Below are 16285 nucleotides of genomic sequence, written 5' to 3'. Positions count from 1 at the left end.
TTCCAGAGAAGGAAACCCACATGGCCGATAAACAAGTGAAAAGATGCCTGATCTTATTATAATCAGGGAATTGCAAATTAAAACCACAATACAATGATTTTATTATCTCTTAAATTGGAAAAATTAAAATAGAAAGTCTGCTCACACCAAATGTTGGTAGGACGCTCAACAACACAGACTCCCACAATCCCACCGCTGCTACCAGTGCGTGCTGGCACAGCTATGCTGGAAAGTAACTCAGCGTTGTCTGATAAAGCTGAGGAGGCACACACACCCCACACCCACTCTCAGGTAAGGGCCCTCATCCCCAGAGAGGCCAGCAGGCATGTCCAAGAGTGATCACAGCAGCATCGTTCATAACAACGAGAAAAGGGAAAAACCAGATACCCACCAACAGAAAGAGTGATACATATTTTATGCATCAGTAGACTCATTACTGTTAGGTTGGCAAATCTCTCTCATCTACAAGGTCAACACAATCCCTACCAAAATCCCACAAGGTCTTTTTTTGGGGGGGTGGGGGGAGGGTGGGTAGAAATTGACAGGTTGATCCTCTAAATCACATGGAAATGCAAAGGACCCAGGATAGCCAAAACACATTTTTGGAAAAAAAAAAAAAAAAAAAAAGAAGAACCAATGTAAAAGACTTACACTGACCAGTTTCAAAAATTACCATAAAGCTACAGTAATCGAGACAGTGTGGTAATGGCATAAGGAGAGACTTACACAGATTTAAGGAATTAATTCAAGAACCCAGAAATAAACCCTTGCATTTACAGTCAGGTGACTTTTGATAAAGATGCCAAAATAATTCAATAGGGAAAAGAGCCTTTTCAACAAATGTTGGCGAGAAAACCAGACATCGGCATGCAAAACAAATGAATCTAAGGGAGCCTGGGTGGCTCAGTCAGCGGAGCGTCAGACTTGATCATGCCACTTAGCTCATTAGCTCAGGTCATGATCTCACGGTTCTTGAGTTCAAGCCCCACGTTGGGCTTTGCACTGACAGAGTGGAGCCTGCTTTGAATTCTCTGTCCTCCCGCCTCTCTCTCTGCCCCTCCTCCACTCACTCCCCCTCTCCAAAAAGAAACACTAAAATAAAAATTTTAAAAAAAGTCTAGACCTTTATACTACACACAAAAATCACTTCAATATGGGCCATAAACCTAGACGTAGGAGCTAAAACTATGAAGCTACTAGAACAAAACATAGGAAAAAATTCTCACCACCTTGAATTAGACCAAGAGTTATTAGCTATTTACTCCAAAAGCATGAGTCAAAAGAGAGACTATTGATAAATTTGATTTTGTTAAAATTATAAACTCCTCCCCTTCAAAAGACACCAGTGTGAAAATGAAGACAGGCCACAGACCAGGAGACACTTGATAAGGAACTTGTATCAAGGATACATAAAGAATTGTTACAACTCAACTAGAACATAACCTGATTTTTAAAATAGGCCAGTCTTATTAAGTACATTTTTCACTAACAGAGAGAAAAATGGCCAATGGGCATAGGAAAAGAGGCTTAACATCATCAGTCCACAGGGATTTCAAATTAATGCCACAAATGAGATATCACTTTAGACCCACTGGGGTGGCTACAATCAAAATAACAGTAACACGGGTGCTGGACAAGATATAGAGGACCTGGAACCCACACACCAAGCTGGTAGGGATGCAAACAGAACAGCCGTTTGGAAAGCAGGTTGGCCATTTCTCAAAAAGTTAAACATACCCTCATCATAGACTCAGCAATTCTACCCCTAGGAATCTACTCAAGAGAGATCAAAGCATAGGTCCATGCAAAGACTTCTATGCAAATGTTCACAGTAGCATCATTCATAATAGCCAGAGTAGAAATGACCTGTGTCCGTCAACTTGTTAATGGTTAAGTAAAAATGTGGTCATTCAAGGGGCGCCTGGGTGGCTCAGTCAGTTGAGCGTCCGACTTCGGCTCAGGTCATGATCTCACGCTTTATGGATTCGAGCCCCATGTCGGGCTCTGTGCTGACAACTCAGAGCTTGGAGCCTGCTTCAAATTCTGTGTCTCCCCCTCTCTCTCTGCCTTTCCCCTGCTCACACTCTGTCTCTGTGTCTCCCCAAAATAAATAAATGTTAAAATAAAAAATTAAAAAAACAAAAACAAAAACATGGTCATCCATACAATGCTACTACTTAGCAACAAAAAGGTACAGGGTATCAATACAACAGCACGGACAAACCTCAAAAAACATTATGCTAAGTGGAAGAATCCAGAGGCGAAAGATTACACAAAGAATGATCCTGATACATGAAAGGTCTCCAAAAGGCAGATTTATAGTCAGAAAGCAGACAGTAGTTTTCTGGGGCTGGAAGTGACAGGGTCTGAGTGCAAACAGGCTTGAGAGAATTTGGGGGAAGGGGTATAAAAATGCTCTAAAACTGAGCTGTGTAAATAGCTAAGTAACTGTTACTAAAAATCACTGAACTATATTCCAGTAAGACTACCACACAACACAATACTTTACTGCAGAGCAAATAAGGTGAACTGGGCTCATTTCTCTCTACCTGCCCCTTGACTCTCTTTTTTGGTTAAAAAAGTACTCTTTAAAGTATCCAAAGTAAAAGAGTTACTATTAACCAGATGTGGAGTTAATGAAACACTTTCATGGTTATTTTCTTTGAGAAGACATGAATTAAATCTTCTCCAGATGTCAAACTCTTGGAAGTCAAGTTCTCTATACTCCAGTCCTCTTGGGGAGATGTGGCCAATGAAAATATTTTGAAGAAGCGCTTATTAGTTTAGATATTTTCTTACTTGAGCCACTCAGCAAGCAACCCCCATCATGTGCATCCAGGATGAGAGGACTCTTCTTTGGGAGTATTTACTTTGTAAACTAACAACAGTGACTGCAGGGAAATGAGCCCAGGTTTGCCGGTCTTGAAACACACACACACACAAAACCACCTGCCACACAAAGTGTCGTCTTTAAAGATTTCAAGCACTCAGTGTAAAGACTCCAGAGGAGAAAACAAAGGTCACATAGCCAAGATATGTTTTTTCCTTTTCTCTTTTTTTTTTTTTTTATATTGCCATGATGTTGACCAAGAACAGGATTATCCTTTTGAACTAAAATGGCTGTTCAGAAATTCTTTGTGAACTCTGCTCTGAAACATAATGCACACATTAGTCCTTTTACAGTGTATTTCTCAGCATGTCTTGCCACGACAAGATGATCTGAAGGGTCAAGAAACAGAATAAGCTATTTTCCTTACAGAATTTGATCTTGTGATCCAAGAGTTGTCATGAATCAACAAATTCATCAACAAAGGGTTCAACAAATGTACGTCTCCTAACACTGTGAACATGTTTCGTCACGTGATTATGTAGAATGAGCCAGAAATGCATATATCAGCGACACACAACCATTAATCCCAAAGATACAAAGGAAATTTGATCAAGGAAACCCAAGATAGTTGGTCAATCTTTAGTCTGTACAAATTGTGACTTGTAGGGGCGCCTGGGTGGCGCAGTCGGTTAAGCGTCCAACTTCAGCCAGGTCACGATCTCGCGGTCCGTGAGTTCGAGCCCCGCGTCAGGCTCTGGGCTGATGGCTCAGAGCCTGGAGCCTGTTTCCGATTCTGTGTCTCCCTCTCTCTCTGCCCCTCCCCCGTTCATGCTCTGTCTCTCTCTGTCCCAAAAATAAACGTTGAAAAAAAAAAAAAATTCAAATTGTGACTTGTGTCAGATGTACCAAGGCCACTGAACTGCACAATCCAGAGGGAATCATTAATTCTGTAATCCAAGCTGAATGTTCTGGAATGGTGCACTATACAACCCGTGCAGCTCTACATGGTGGCCCTCAAGAAAACATTCATAATCATGGCCTTTCACAGTAAGTATGTGAAAATGGAACAGGTTAAAAAAAGTAGGGTAAGACCCTGAAGGCAGGCCTCTGATAAACCCTAATTATCTACAAAAGAAGTTTTACATAGGAAATTCTGGGGGAAAAAGAAAAAAAAAAAATCACTAGACCTGACCTGGATGACTATTTTTAGAGCCTTCACTTTCTGGTCCGAGGCCCATGCGTCCTTCAGAGACTGGTTGAGCTCCTCAATGCGGTTCACATAATCCTGTTGAGTCAAGTTCAACAGTTCTTTCTGGGATCCCTGTGGGCAGAAAGTAGGAAGGTGTCGACACAAAAGGAAAAACATTATTTGGTCACCAACCCCATGAACAATACTGAGTATTGACTGAGCTTCAGTGTCTAAGTTTTCCTCACAACCCCCCAGGACTGATAGTATTGTCCTGTGATGGAAGAGGTCCTCTGAGTTTTCTGCAAAGACGGACAGAGTGCAGGCACTGAGATGGGCCTTGGAGCAAGTCAGACCTACGTCAACCCCCTTGTTCACCCACTCACTGGCCATGTGATTCTGGGTGAGCAGCTCTCCTCCCAGAGCCTCATCTATACCAGGACAACAGGATCCACCACCTTATTTAATACTCATTGAGACCTACCGTGGACCAGGCATGGGCCACCATATGCTTGAGATACAAAGGTGAGCAAAAAGACATTATTTCTGTGCTAACAGAGTTTAATGCACAAAGGATGAGATGGGTATTAATGAAAACTGAGGTAAAGGCTCCAGAGGAAACAATTCTATGCAGACCTATAGCACGGTTCACTGAATCTGAGGTGCCAATTATAAGAAGCACAATTCTTGGTGTACCACCAAGGAAGAAAAAAATACCCGTCACGGACATGCATCAATAAGAAACACAGCTCAATCTCAAGGATAGTCAAATGTGGGGGAAAGGCTTTCTCTCAGAAAGGAAGAAATATGGTAACAAAGGAATGGCCTCTAGACAGGTGGTCAAGAAAGGTTTCCTGGAGGAAGTGATACTTGGGACAGATGCTCCATGGTGTGCAGGTGTTAACGGACAATGTGGAAAGTGGAGGGCAGGGGCTTTACCTAGACCAGGGAGAGTGCCTTCAGGGCAGAAAGGAGACCATATCAAAAAGCTGTGGTGAGGTCACCTGGGTACCTCAGTCAGTCAGCTGAATGTCTAACTCTTGATTTTGACTCAGGTCATGATCCCAGGGTCGTGGGATCAAGCCCCTCATCAGGTTCTGTGCTGACATGGTGGAGCCTGCTTGGGATTGTCTCCCTCTCTCTGTGCTCCTCCCCAAGTTGTGCACCCACACATTAAATAAGCATTAAAAAAAAAAAAAATACTGGCATTCATTAAAAAAAAAAAAAAAAAAAAAAAAAGCTCTGGCAAAAGAAAGGTAGACCATCCCAAGGATGAATTAAAAATAAAGACTCAACACAGCCTTTGGCACGTGGTACCTGCTCATTAATCCTCGGCTACTGTTAAGATGCTATTTACAAAGTTCACAGGAGTGAGTGTCATGCTAACCCACATGAGACCAGGAACCAAATCTCTTTTCTATCAATCTTCCCTGGAATCCCAAGAACTCTTTACTAAGGAAATACATGTAGGATGTTCAGGAAATTTGGATTGATCCCAACTGGTCACTTGAACTACGAGACAGGGTCCTCCTTATCCCTCGGCAGTAGGAGGAGCCCCATGACTAACTTGGGCGAATGGGCCATGAGCACAGCTGCCTGTGTCCCTTCTGGGCTGAGGCAGTGAAAAGTGACCCTTTTTCAGCTCCTACTGTGATGAACCTGGGAACCATCTGTTGAGATGGCAGCATTACATGATGATGGCGAGTCTGTTGCCTTCACAGGATGAGTAATGTGAGGAAGAAATAAACTTGTGTTACATTAGGCCACTGAGATATGGAGGTTCACTTGTTACCGCAGTATCACCTAGCCTTGCCCTGACTAATACACCATGTTTGCTTGGAAGCCATGGGGCAGCCATCTGCTGCTATGAGCACGGAGAAGCAAGAAAATCCATCTGCAGGGGGAAAAATAAAATAGAGAACCAGAGAGGCAGTGACAAGAGGCTCTGTGGAAAAGAGAGAGGCAGAGGACAGTTGGTAGCCATCTGGGCGATTCTTTAGCTCTTGGTTCCAGGCTGCTGTGCCCTTGGGTTCAGGGTAGTGCCCCCGTATCCTGCAACAGAGTCCCCATTTGCAACTTAAGCCAGCTCAAGTGACATTCAGATGGAAGAGCTTTGGTGAAAATGCTCAGCAAGTCCATTCGTACCAGCCAAGGTTGGCTGAGGATATGCAGACCAAGGCTCCCGGTCGCCCTAATTCAAAACGTGTCCTTTCCGAACTGAGGAATAGATGTGGACTAATAGACTTTGCTGGGCACCGAACTCTGGTCTCAGAGCCAGAAGGACCCTGAACCAAGGGCCAAGAGGCAGGACACCGCGATGGCAACTGCCATCACACGGCCCTCTGAGGATTTCAAAACATCAGCACTGGGTCCACACACCTATGTTCTTTATCCCCATGTTACAGTCAGGGAAGCGGATATAGGAAGGGGGAACGCCCAAGGGCACTCTACTAATAAGCAGTTGAGCTACAGCCTCTAGACTCAGGTGGAGCTGGTGAGGACACCAAGTAACTCGTGCAGAGCACATCCCACAGGTGCTGGCTGTTGGGTCTAGGCACTTGAGATACATTAAGGTACTATGCAGCATCCCCATTCTATAGATAAGTAAACTCAGGCACAGAGCTGTTAAGCACCTTGCCCCAAATCACAGAACTGCCACATGGTAGAGCTGAGATTCAAACTCAGGCAGTCTGGCTCGAGTCTGTCTTACTCGCAATGTTGTGCTGCCTCTCTAAACGCCATCCCAGAAGACACAAACCCACCTGCCTCCGGGGGCCCGGCTAGTAGTGTTTATGAGTCAATCGGGAAAGGGAGGACTGTGTACCCTGGATGGCGCGTGCCCTGGTTAACTGCAGGAAGGTGGACTCACAATTATCAGGTGGAATTAAAAACAAAAAAATCTGACTTATATGTGAAACTTACCCATTTTTAAGAGTTGGCAAGTGAGTCATGTTTTTTAAAAGCGTATTTTTTATGTTGAAAAAAAAAAATTAAAAAAAATAAATAAATAAAAGAAATCCGACTTCAGCCAGGTCACGATCTCGCGGTCCGTGAGTTCAAGCCCCGCGTCAGGCTCTGGGCTGATGGCTCAGAGCCTGGAGCCTGTTTCCGATTCTGTGTCTCCCTCTCTCTCTGCCCCTCCCCCGTTCATGCTCTGTCTCTCTCTGTCCCAAAAATAAATAAATGTTGAAAAAAAAAAATTTAAAAAAATAAATAAATAAATAAATAAAAAAAAAATAAAAGCGTATTTTTTGAATGAGTCCTGGGGGCCACAGCAAGCCAGCAGACCAGCGGTATGCAGCTTCTGCACAAGGTAGGACCCTTATCTATGCAAGGCGGCTTCCCTAGGAGATGGCTCCCGCTGCATTTTACGTCAAATCCTGTCCCCCCACACAATCTGGGTTTGCTCAGGCTTCACAGTGAGAAGACGCCTTCAGAAAACCAGCCCACGGCAACTCCTGTGAGCTCGGCCAACTGCACGGCTGGCACCTTTCCCTGATCAGCTGGTGCCTCAGGAGGAATGAGCAAAATGTGCGGCTTGGGAATTAATCAAAGAGCAGCCACCAAGACAAATCTCACTTGGAAGAAGGAACGAAAGCATGATCCTCCCTGTGCTCAGCAAATGACTTGCTCACCTCCTCAAAGTCATCCAGCTCCTCCAGCCTGGTCCGAACCTTCTCCGACATGGCGGACGTGGCGGTCGCTTTGCCTAAACAGAATAGATTCATGTCACACAGAATGGATTTCTCGGACACCAACTCCCCCCCAGGGAAAGGCATCTTTCACTCTACGCTTTGTTGTGAATAAAGAGGCCAGGGAACAATTTCATTAGAGACAGCTCCACGATTTAGAAAACAACGTCCTTACATAACCAAAGTTCCACCGGAAACATTTTTGTTTAAAAGCTGCCCCCCCTAGCTCGGTGGGGCCAGCCTCCATGGTTCCACTCCATTCGGTATTACAAACTTTTCCCTGCATCACTCGCTTGCTAAAGAAAGGCAGTCCAGAGGGGATGCCAAAAATCCATCATGTGATTGTTTTCTACCAACAAAAGGCCCTCTCAGGCTCGCACTCAGTGCAGGACCGAAGCACTCTGATACCACTACAACCACGTCACTGTGTGCCCAGCACGAGGGCTTCAAAGGCCTCTCTTCAAGAAAACAGGGCTGGCCACGCCTCCTTCCATCACCTGTCAGAGATGAAGGGACACCCTCCGGGCTGTGGGCCAACCACAGGGCGAGGCTATCTGTCCAGCTGGCTCTCCAGTGACTCTTATCTCAGAACCCTGTCCCCATCTGAAAGGGGCTTCTGTTCTAGCTCTGAGGTCCCCCTGCTCCCACCCACCAAACTCAGGAATGAAAGTTCATTCTTTTAAGGCACTAGCGTCTTAGATCTGTTGCGAACTCACCGATTTGTCTGGGATCAGCTGAGAGCAAGGCACAGTTATTTATTTGCTAAAAAAACAACTATTTAAGTTTCCCAGTACTGGTTTCTGTTTTTGTTTTTTTACCTCATTTCCACTTTTCCTCTTATTTTGAAATATGTACAGAAAGTGCACATATGTACATTTTAACAGATAATCATAACCTTTGTAACCACCACCTTGCTCACATACCGTCTTACTTCTTTTGTTAACCATTATCTTTAGTTCATGAATTTTACCCTGGTTGTTGCACAGAGCTGTTTCCCTGTTTATTATTTTCCACTGTGTTAATACAGCACAATGTACTTCTTATTCTGTTGACGGATGTCTGGGTTGTTTCCTATTTCGGGCTACAGTAAATAATGCTGCTGTGAACATTTGTGTTTTCTGGTTTGTATACACATACATTTCTTCAGGGCAGCGGGCAGCGCTTCTCAAACTTTCAGAGGAGTCACTTACAGATGAATTAACACACACAGACTGATTTTTAGTAGGCCTGGCAGGGCCTGGGACTCTGCCTTACTAATGCAGCTGGCCCTTGGACCACACTTTAAGAAAAACAAGGGGACACCTGGGTGGTTCAGTCAGTTGGGCATCCGACTTCAGCTCAGGTCATGATCTCACAGCTTGTGAGTTTGAGCCCCGCCTCGGGCTCTGTGCTGACAGCTCAGAGCCTGGAGCCTGCTTCAGATTCTGTGTCTCCCTCTCTTTCTGCCCCTCCCCCACCCACATTCTATCTCAAAACAAACAAACAAACAAACAAACAAAAAAACATGGATTTGGGTAGAGTTGGAAAAACACTTTCCCTAAAGGGTCAGATAGAAATATTTTACATTTATGGGGTGCCTGGGTGGCTCAGTTGGTCAAGCATCAGACTCTGGATATCGGCTCAGGTCATGATCTCACAATTCACGAGACTGAGCCCCGTGACCGGCTCTGTGCTGACAGCACAGAACTTGCTCGGGATTCTCTCTCTCCCTCTCTCTGCCCCTCCCCCACTTATTCATACACATGCTCGCTCTCAAAATAAACTTCATAAATATTTTAGGTTTTGTGAGTCACGTGGTTTCTCTCACACCTACTCACCTCTGCCATTACAGCACAAAAGCAACCACAAACAATATGTGAACAAACTGGCCTGGCTGTGTTCCAATAAAACTTTACTTCCCAACTTAAACAGGGGGCCAGATCTTGCCCTGCAGGATGTAGTTTGCTAATTTCTGATCTAGAGTATATCCTAGTAGAATTGTCGGGTCCAAGGGTTGGCCCAACTTCAATTTTAACAGATAACGCGAAAGTGCTCTTTACACGGTGGCTTTATCGTTTTAACCTCCTACTGGCAACATAAGCCTTCCTGCTGCTCTACGTTCCCACCAGCAAGCGATCTCGTCCATCTTTCTGATCCCTCCAAACTGGTGGCTATGCAACAGTAGGATTTACTTTTTCACGGTTTGGGGTCAAAGTTATGGCCCTCACAAGGTGCTCCCACTCTCTTGATTACTCAGGTGCTGCCCCCACCTGCAGACAACGGGGGAGAGTCGCAGCTGCCATACTCGCGATTTGCACGTAAACCACAGCTATGCTCATCTGTACCCCGTGGGTACCTGAGCTGTGTCCATTGCCTCAGAATCGCCTAGGAGCCTCAAAACAAAACAAAACAAAAAAAACACCAATTCCTGGGTCCCATTCCTCAAGATACATTCAACAAGTGGAACAGGGCCCCATGGTCTTTATGTCTATAAAGGTTGCACAGCTAGTCTGAGGCACGCTGGTCAGAGCTTCTGACCGTGTATCCAGGCTGAAGAAACAGCACTGCCGTGTTGCCGTGTCCAGGGACCCGTGGCCGGTAAGACTGTGGCTCACATCCCTAGCGTGTCTGCCTTCTCACAAGGGATAAAGACTTAAAGCAAAGTAAAGGATCTCTAAAAAGGAGAATTTTAACCATTCTACAGCTGCTGAGGAGGGGACGGGGAGCAGATGCTACTGCTCTGCCTAAATTCAAACAGTGAGCTCATGTTGTACTTTTAATAACTTTTGTCTTTTTCCCCCCATTCATCACATGAGTATGTATTTCAGTTCTGCTAAGTCTGTACACAATCTAGGAAGTAACAGCTTTAATGGAATTAAACACCAGTCTGGATACTGCAAACTTTTTTATACTAAAGGTAATGAGCCAATTCCCCATCAAGAGTAACAACAACCCAAACTCACCTTTTTCAGATCCCATAAACAGATTCTGCAGAGGCAAGTAACAATTTGTTAGTATTTTTTAAAACTTAATACCGTTCCTATGACAAAAAAAAACTTGTAAGATAAATATTCAAGTTACACTAAGGCCACATGATCTGTTATTTTCCAGCAAAGCTACTTACTTATCCAAATGCAAAACAATTATTTCATCTAAGGAGGAAAACACAGCTCACCAAAAACTACCGAAGAGTCAAATTTCCACTCAGCTCAGGACACTCAAAGTGAGCCAACAAAGAGCAAAATTTTGAGGACAACGGCGTCAGGAGGTAGCAGTTAGCTTACTCTACGTCAGGGCTTCACAATCTGGGCACTACTGACGTTACGCGCAGGGAAACCCGGTTGCGTGGGGGCGGTCCTGTACATGGAGGGTGTTAGCAGCGCCTGCTCTCTACCCACTAGATTGCCAGCAATGCCTCCACAGTGCAACAACCAACACTGCCTCCAGACATTGCCATGTGTCCGCTGGGGGGTAAAATTACTCCTGGCTGCAAAATCACTGCTCTAAATTAACTCCGTGCATTCAGAAAATCAGAACCAAACTATCGGTCCAGCAACTCTGCCTGCACACTGCTCACCTAGCGCAAACCCTGAGAGGAAGTGGGGAGGAGAGGCGTCGTCACAGAGCCTTCCTGGTTGCCCCCCGAGTTCACCCCTTCCTCCGTACTCACAGCCCCGATTTCTGATGGGCACATTTGTCGCATTTCCCAGCATCCCCTCCATCTGCATATGGCCCATGACGACCTTCAAGACAAATGCAGGTGTGTGGGTGGCGACACTGGGAGGACAAATGCAGCTGGGTGTGTGGATGGGACACTGGGAAGGGTCCTCATATGAGCAAGGGTGCATCCTACTTCCCCTTTTCCTCCTCCAACAACTTGGACGTGAGGTGACCCTGAACACAGCAGGGCAGCAGGACAGGAAGAGCCAGACCCCTGATGACTCTGGAGCCGCCACGCCAGCCTGAACTACCCACCTCTCGACTTCCTTTCAGGGCCAAGAGAGGAACGTCACTGTGGCATACGTCATCATGTCATCAGTGAGGGCTTTGGTCAGAAGCTCCCAGCTCTCGTCCTCAGTAACCCAGGCATTGCCCTGTTCTCCCTGGCCGGCTCAGCTCAGAGCCTTTCATCACGTGAGCAACCTACCCCCACACATCGTCGGCCTCATCTCCCTCACATCCCCAGGCACAAGCCAACGACTTGGTCCAGAGGCCACCTGGTGAACTTGAGGCCATGGAAGAAAACTGGAGCCACAGGAAGAAGTAAACCTTCTTTGGGGCGTCAGTCTCCTCACTTCCCAACTCAAACCTCCCCAGAGATGGGCTCCGATTCTTTCTCTGAATGGTGCCAGATCCTGGATTCTTAACACATTTTTTTGAGAAACCAACCGGCACATTTGCTCCCAACTAACGTGGACATAATGAGCCAAACTCACAGAGCCCAGGAGTTGGGCAACATTAGCTGTGATATTGTGATTTATAAGAAATATATATTGCGTCTTGATCCTGTTCCTGGCCCAGAAGCTCCTACTACCCTTGGAATGTCTTAAGCCCTCAGAGTGGTCAAGGAGACTTTGTTAAGTTAATCAAGTGACTTCTGGACACACCTAAGGATGGGGACTGGTTTCCAGGGGAAACAAACATTTGATTGCAGGGCTGGAACCTTCAGTGCCACTCCTGACCTCCAGGGAGGGGAGGGGGGGGAGGAAGATTGAATCAATCACGTCTATTTATTAAGGCCTCCCTAAGAACCTAAAAGGACTGGGTTCAGAGAGCTTCCTGACTGGTGAGACAGAATGTCCATGCCATCCAGCAGGACCCCAAACTCCAAGGGGACAGAAGGTCTTCTGTTTAGAACCTCGCTCTCTGTCTCTCTTCAAGTGGATGTTGATTTGCAGCCTTTAATATCCTTGTAATCTTGTGAGTAAACGGATTTCCTGAGTTCTGTGAGCCACTTAGCAAATTCACCGAACCCAAGGAGGGGGTCATGGGAGTCTGACGCACAGCCAGACGGTCAGAAGCACAGGTGACAACATGGACTCACAGCGGACATGTGAAGTGGGAGAGAAGGTTGAGGGACTAGGCGCCTGACTTGCAGGAATGGACATGAGCTCCAGGGATCTGGGTGTCAGAACTGAGTTGAGCTGCAGGACACCCAGCCGGTGTCCGAGAATTGTTTGGCGTGGGGGGTGGGGAGATCCTGTACAGGCACCTGGGGGCAGAATCCTAACAAAAACAAATCCCTACCAGATGGGAAGCAGGCCCTGGGAGAAGAGTGCGCTGGTACTCACGATAGACAGCTTCTCTGTGGTCGTGTACCGGGCAAGGATTTCTCCTCGTTTGCTGGCCCAGGGCTCAAAGTCTGATCCTACGATGGAGTTCTCATCTCGGTCTCGTCTCTTTCTAGAGCTGTCCTATGGAAAGGCAAGACAAGCTCTCAGCAGCAGTATCCTTTTCATCTTTAAAAAGAAAGTATAGGGACACCAGGGGGGCTCAGTTAAGCGTCTGACTTCAGCTCAGGTCATGATCTCATGGTTCGAGAGTCTGAGCCCCGCGTTGGGCTCTGTACTGACAGCTCAGAGCCTGGAGCTGCTTCAGATTCTGTCTCCCTCTCTCTCTATGCCTCTTCCTCACTCTCTCTCTTTCTCTCTCTCAAAAATAAATAAAATGCTAAAAAAATTTTTTGAAAACCACAAAGTATAGGGGCGCCTGGGTGGCTCAGTTAAGGTCTGACTCTTCATCTCAGTTCAGGTCATGATCTCCTGGTTCGTGAGTTTGAGCCCCCACATCAGGCTCTGTGCTGACAGTGCAGAGCCTGCTTGGGATTCTGTCTCTCCTTCTCTCTCTGACCCTCTCCTGCTCGCTCTCTCCCTCTCAAAATAAAAACAAACAAAAACTACAAGCAAACGCAATAGTTGATAACATGGCAGGGTAAAATTGATTATGTGCTAGGAAAGCAGAACTTAAATGTTCTCATCAAATTAAAAAAATGTAAATACGTGAGGTGATGGGTGTACTAACTCGAGGGGGGAATGGTTTCACAGGTGCATACAAATACCAGGTCATTATGTTGACACTCTAAAAGTCTCACAATTTCCTCTGTCACTTTTATCTCATAAAGCTAAAGAAAAGGGGCGCCCGGCTGGCTCCGTTGGTTAAGCGTCTGACTCTTGGTTTTGGCTCAGGTCATGACTCCAGAGTTCTGGGTTCAGGTCCCACATCAGGCTCTGCGTTTACGGTGCAGAGCCAGCCTCGCATTCTATCTCCCTCTCTCTCTCCTTCTCTCCCTCAAAATAAATGGATAAACTTAAAGAAAAGCTAAAGAAAAGGAAGTAGAAGCAAAGGCAGACAGTCCCCCAGTGCAGAATAAAATAGGTCTAAAGGTTTACTAGATAACATGTTTTCAGGCCAATTCACCCCAAAGGGCCAATAAACAGATCAAAAGACACTCAGGCTCACTGAGAATCAAGGAAAGGCAAACGATCATCTTTCAACCACCAAAATGGCCAAGTTACAATGACTGGTAATGTCCCAGCTGGCAAGGAGGCAGGACAACAGACACTCTGAAGTTCTGCTGGGGGTGGTATAAATGGTGAAGCCTTTTTGGAGAATGATTTGGGAGTAGCCATCACAACCTTAAACACACATTGCCTAGCCCAGCGTTTAACTCTTCTACGTGAGAAATCAGCGGTTTGCTTACAGAATTACATAAAAATAAATGAAAAAAAAAAAAAAGAATAAAGGGTGAAATTAAAATCAAGAATGAATTTTAAAATGCTTTAATAAAGAAAAGAAGAAGCTTCTAGGATCTGCACTAGCCTCTCACAAAGGGGGTTGGGGGGTGGGGAGAAGAGGGCTCCGTAAGGGGGGACCCTGTGGGTGTCTGGATCCTGAAAACTGTCGCAACGACAATGTGGGATCTGTGCCATTTGGAAACAGAAAGGTGGGGGCACCCTGGGAGGCTCAGTCAGTTAAGCAACCGACTTCGGCTCAGGTCATGATCTCACAGCTCTTGAGTTCAAGCCCCGCATCCAGCTCTGTGGTGACAGCTCGGAGCCTGGAGCCTGCTTCAGATTCTGTGTCTCCCTCTCTCTCTGCCCCACCCCCACTTGTGCTCTGTCTCTCAAAATGAATAGATGTTAAAAAAAAAAAAAAGAATTTTTTTTTTTTTTTTAAACAAAAAGAAAAGCCGCCAGCCCTGCCCCCACAGGACTGACCACAAGCAGGGAGTGTTACCGGGGCTGCAGGGTCAGCCGTGGCCGCGAACATGGAGAGGGGGTCTGTCCCATCCAGCACGCTGCTCAGTGGGTCCACCACGGAGCTGGAAGACGAGGAGGACGTGGAGGAAGTGCTGCCTTTCCGGCTCACTTTCTTGGTCTTGGACTCTGTGACCTGTGGGGAAAACCCGAGCAGGTAAAGCGGGAATCTCCTATGACCTTCCCCCAACACTCAATGTGTTTTCCCTCATTCCCTTAGTTGAAGTGACCATTGCTTTGTGGCAGGGACACTTACATTTTGTGACAAACCGAGAGGACTCGGAATCCCAGCTATGGAGGAAGGGATTAGAAGGTGGGATCGAACTGCACCCTGGTAGGGTCCTCTTACACAAAGCAGGTCCCCAGACAAGCAGCAGCCACATCACATGGAGCTCGTCAAAAAACACGGACTCTGGAGCTCCACCTTGGATCTACTGCATCGGAAGCTGCGACTTAACACGATCTCCTTCCTTTTCGAAGAACTTCGAATGCCACATCCTGCTGAGCACTGAGGGACAGGTGGGGTGTCAGGGTGTGAAGCCATGTTTTTGTTCCACTGGCCCCCAACACTTTCTGACTTCAGATGACCAGATCAGGGGTGAACCCCTGAGCCAAGAGGATCCAACCAGTGTTTCTGCTGAAATTGCAGCACAAAATCCAGAAGGGCTGGCTGGGCTCCACTCTCCTCCTTAAACAAGGAAGCTCTGAAAACCCAGGGGCTGAGGGAAGTAATGGACACTCTGGGCATATCCTTTCTCTGAAGGCAGAGAAAACCCGTCTTCAGAGAGGACGGGATGTGACAGAATGAAAGAAAGGGCTGGATAAAAGAGAACTTGACCAGCCTTTGTCCTGGTTCTGGGAAAGGAGGGTCCGGCCCTTGGAGTGTCTGTCATTCACACGCCCCTCAGTCACACATGACTTGATGGTAACAAGACCAGCATGGGGGCTGGTCATGAGAAAGACCACTCCTGTGAGCACAGTCAGGGGGTATCAGCCTGACCTTAGGGGAGGGAGGCTGGAGATGAGGTCCAGTCATGTGGCCAAGGAATCACTGCATCACGCTGTGTAATGAAACCCCAACACAAAGTGTGGACACACCAAAGCTCAGTGGAGCTTCCTGGCTGGTGGCTGCACCATGTGCCGGGAGGTGATACACTGTTCCATAGGCAGAGGGCAGAGAGCTCTGTCTTCAGGACGTTCCCGGGCCTCACCCAGCTGTCTCTCATTTGGCTGCTCATTTGTATCCTTCATATAAAACTGTAAACACAGGGCTTCTGAGTTGTCTGAGCTCTCCTAGCATATATATTATCAAGCCTGAGGGGAGGTCTGGATTTGCAGACAG

At 46.5% G+C, this 16285-nt stretch overlaps 1 protein-coding gene across 3 annotated transcripts in view; it reads right to left on the bottom strand.

The window, feature by feature from the left end:
• The window catches only part of VPS35L (VPS35 endosomal protein sorting factor like), a 117435-nt gene that overhangs the window by 89131 nt on the left and 12019 nt on the right, over positions 1-16285 (bottom strand). Inside the window, exons 2-7 of one of the 3 annotated variants that reach the window (XM_030300190.1) lie at positions 15293-15451; positions 14924-15079; positions 12979-13101; positions 10651-10675; positions 7652-7725; positions 4023-4151 (exon numbers count right to left, since the gene is read on the bottom strand). In XM_030300190.1, coding sequence (XP_030156050.1) covers positions 4023-4151; positions 7652-7725; positions 10651-10675; positions 12979-13101; positions 14924-14956 — 384 coding nt within the window. In that variant the 5' untranslated portion in view covers positions 14957-15079; positions 15293-15451. The other 2 variants (XM_030300192.1, XM_030300189.1) reach the window with 2 other exon arrangements.

Source organism: Lynx canadensis, chromosome E3, assembly GCF_007474595.2.
Source record: "Lynx canadensis isolate LIC74 chromosome E3, mLynCan4.pri.v2, whole genome shotgun sequence".
NCBI classification, from domain to species: domain Eukaryota; kingdom Metazoa; phylum Chordata; class Mammalia; order Carnivora; family Felidae; genus Lynx; species Lynx canadensis.
The sequence above is the reverse complement of the archived record's forward strand: the minus strand, read 5'-3'. Positions and strand labels throughout refer to the sequence as shown.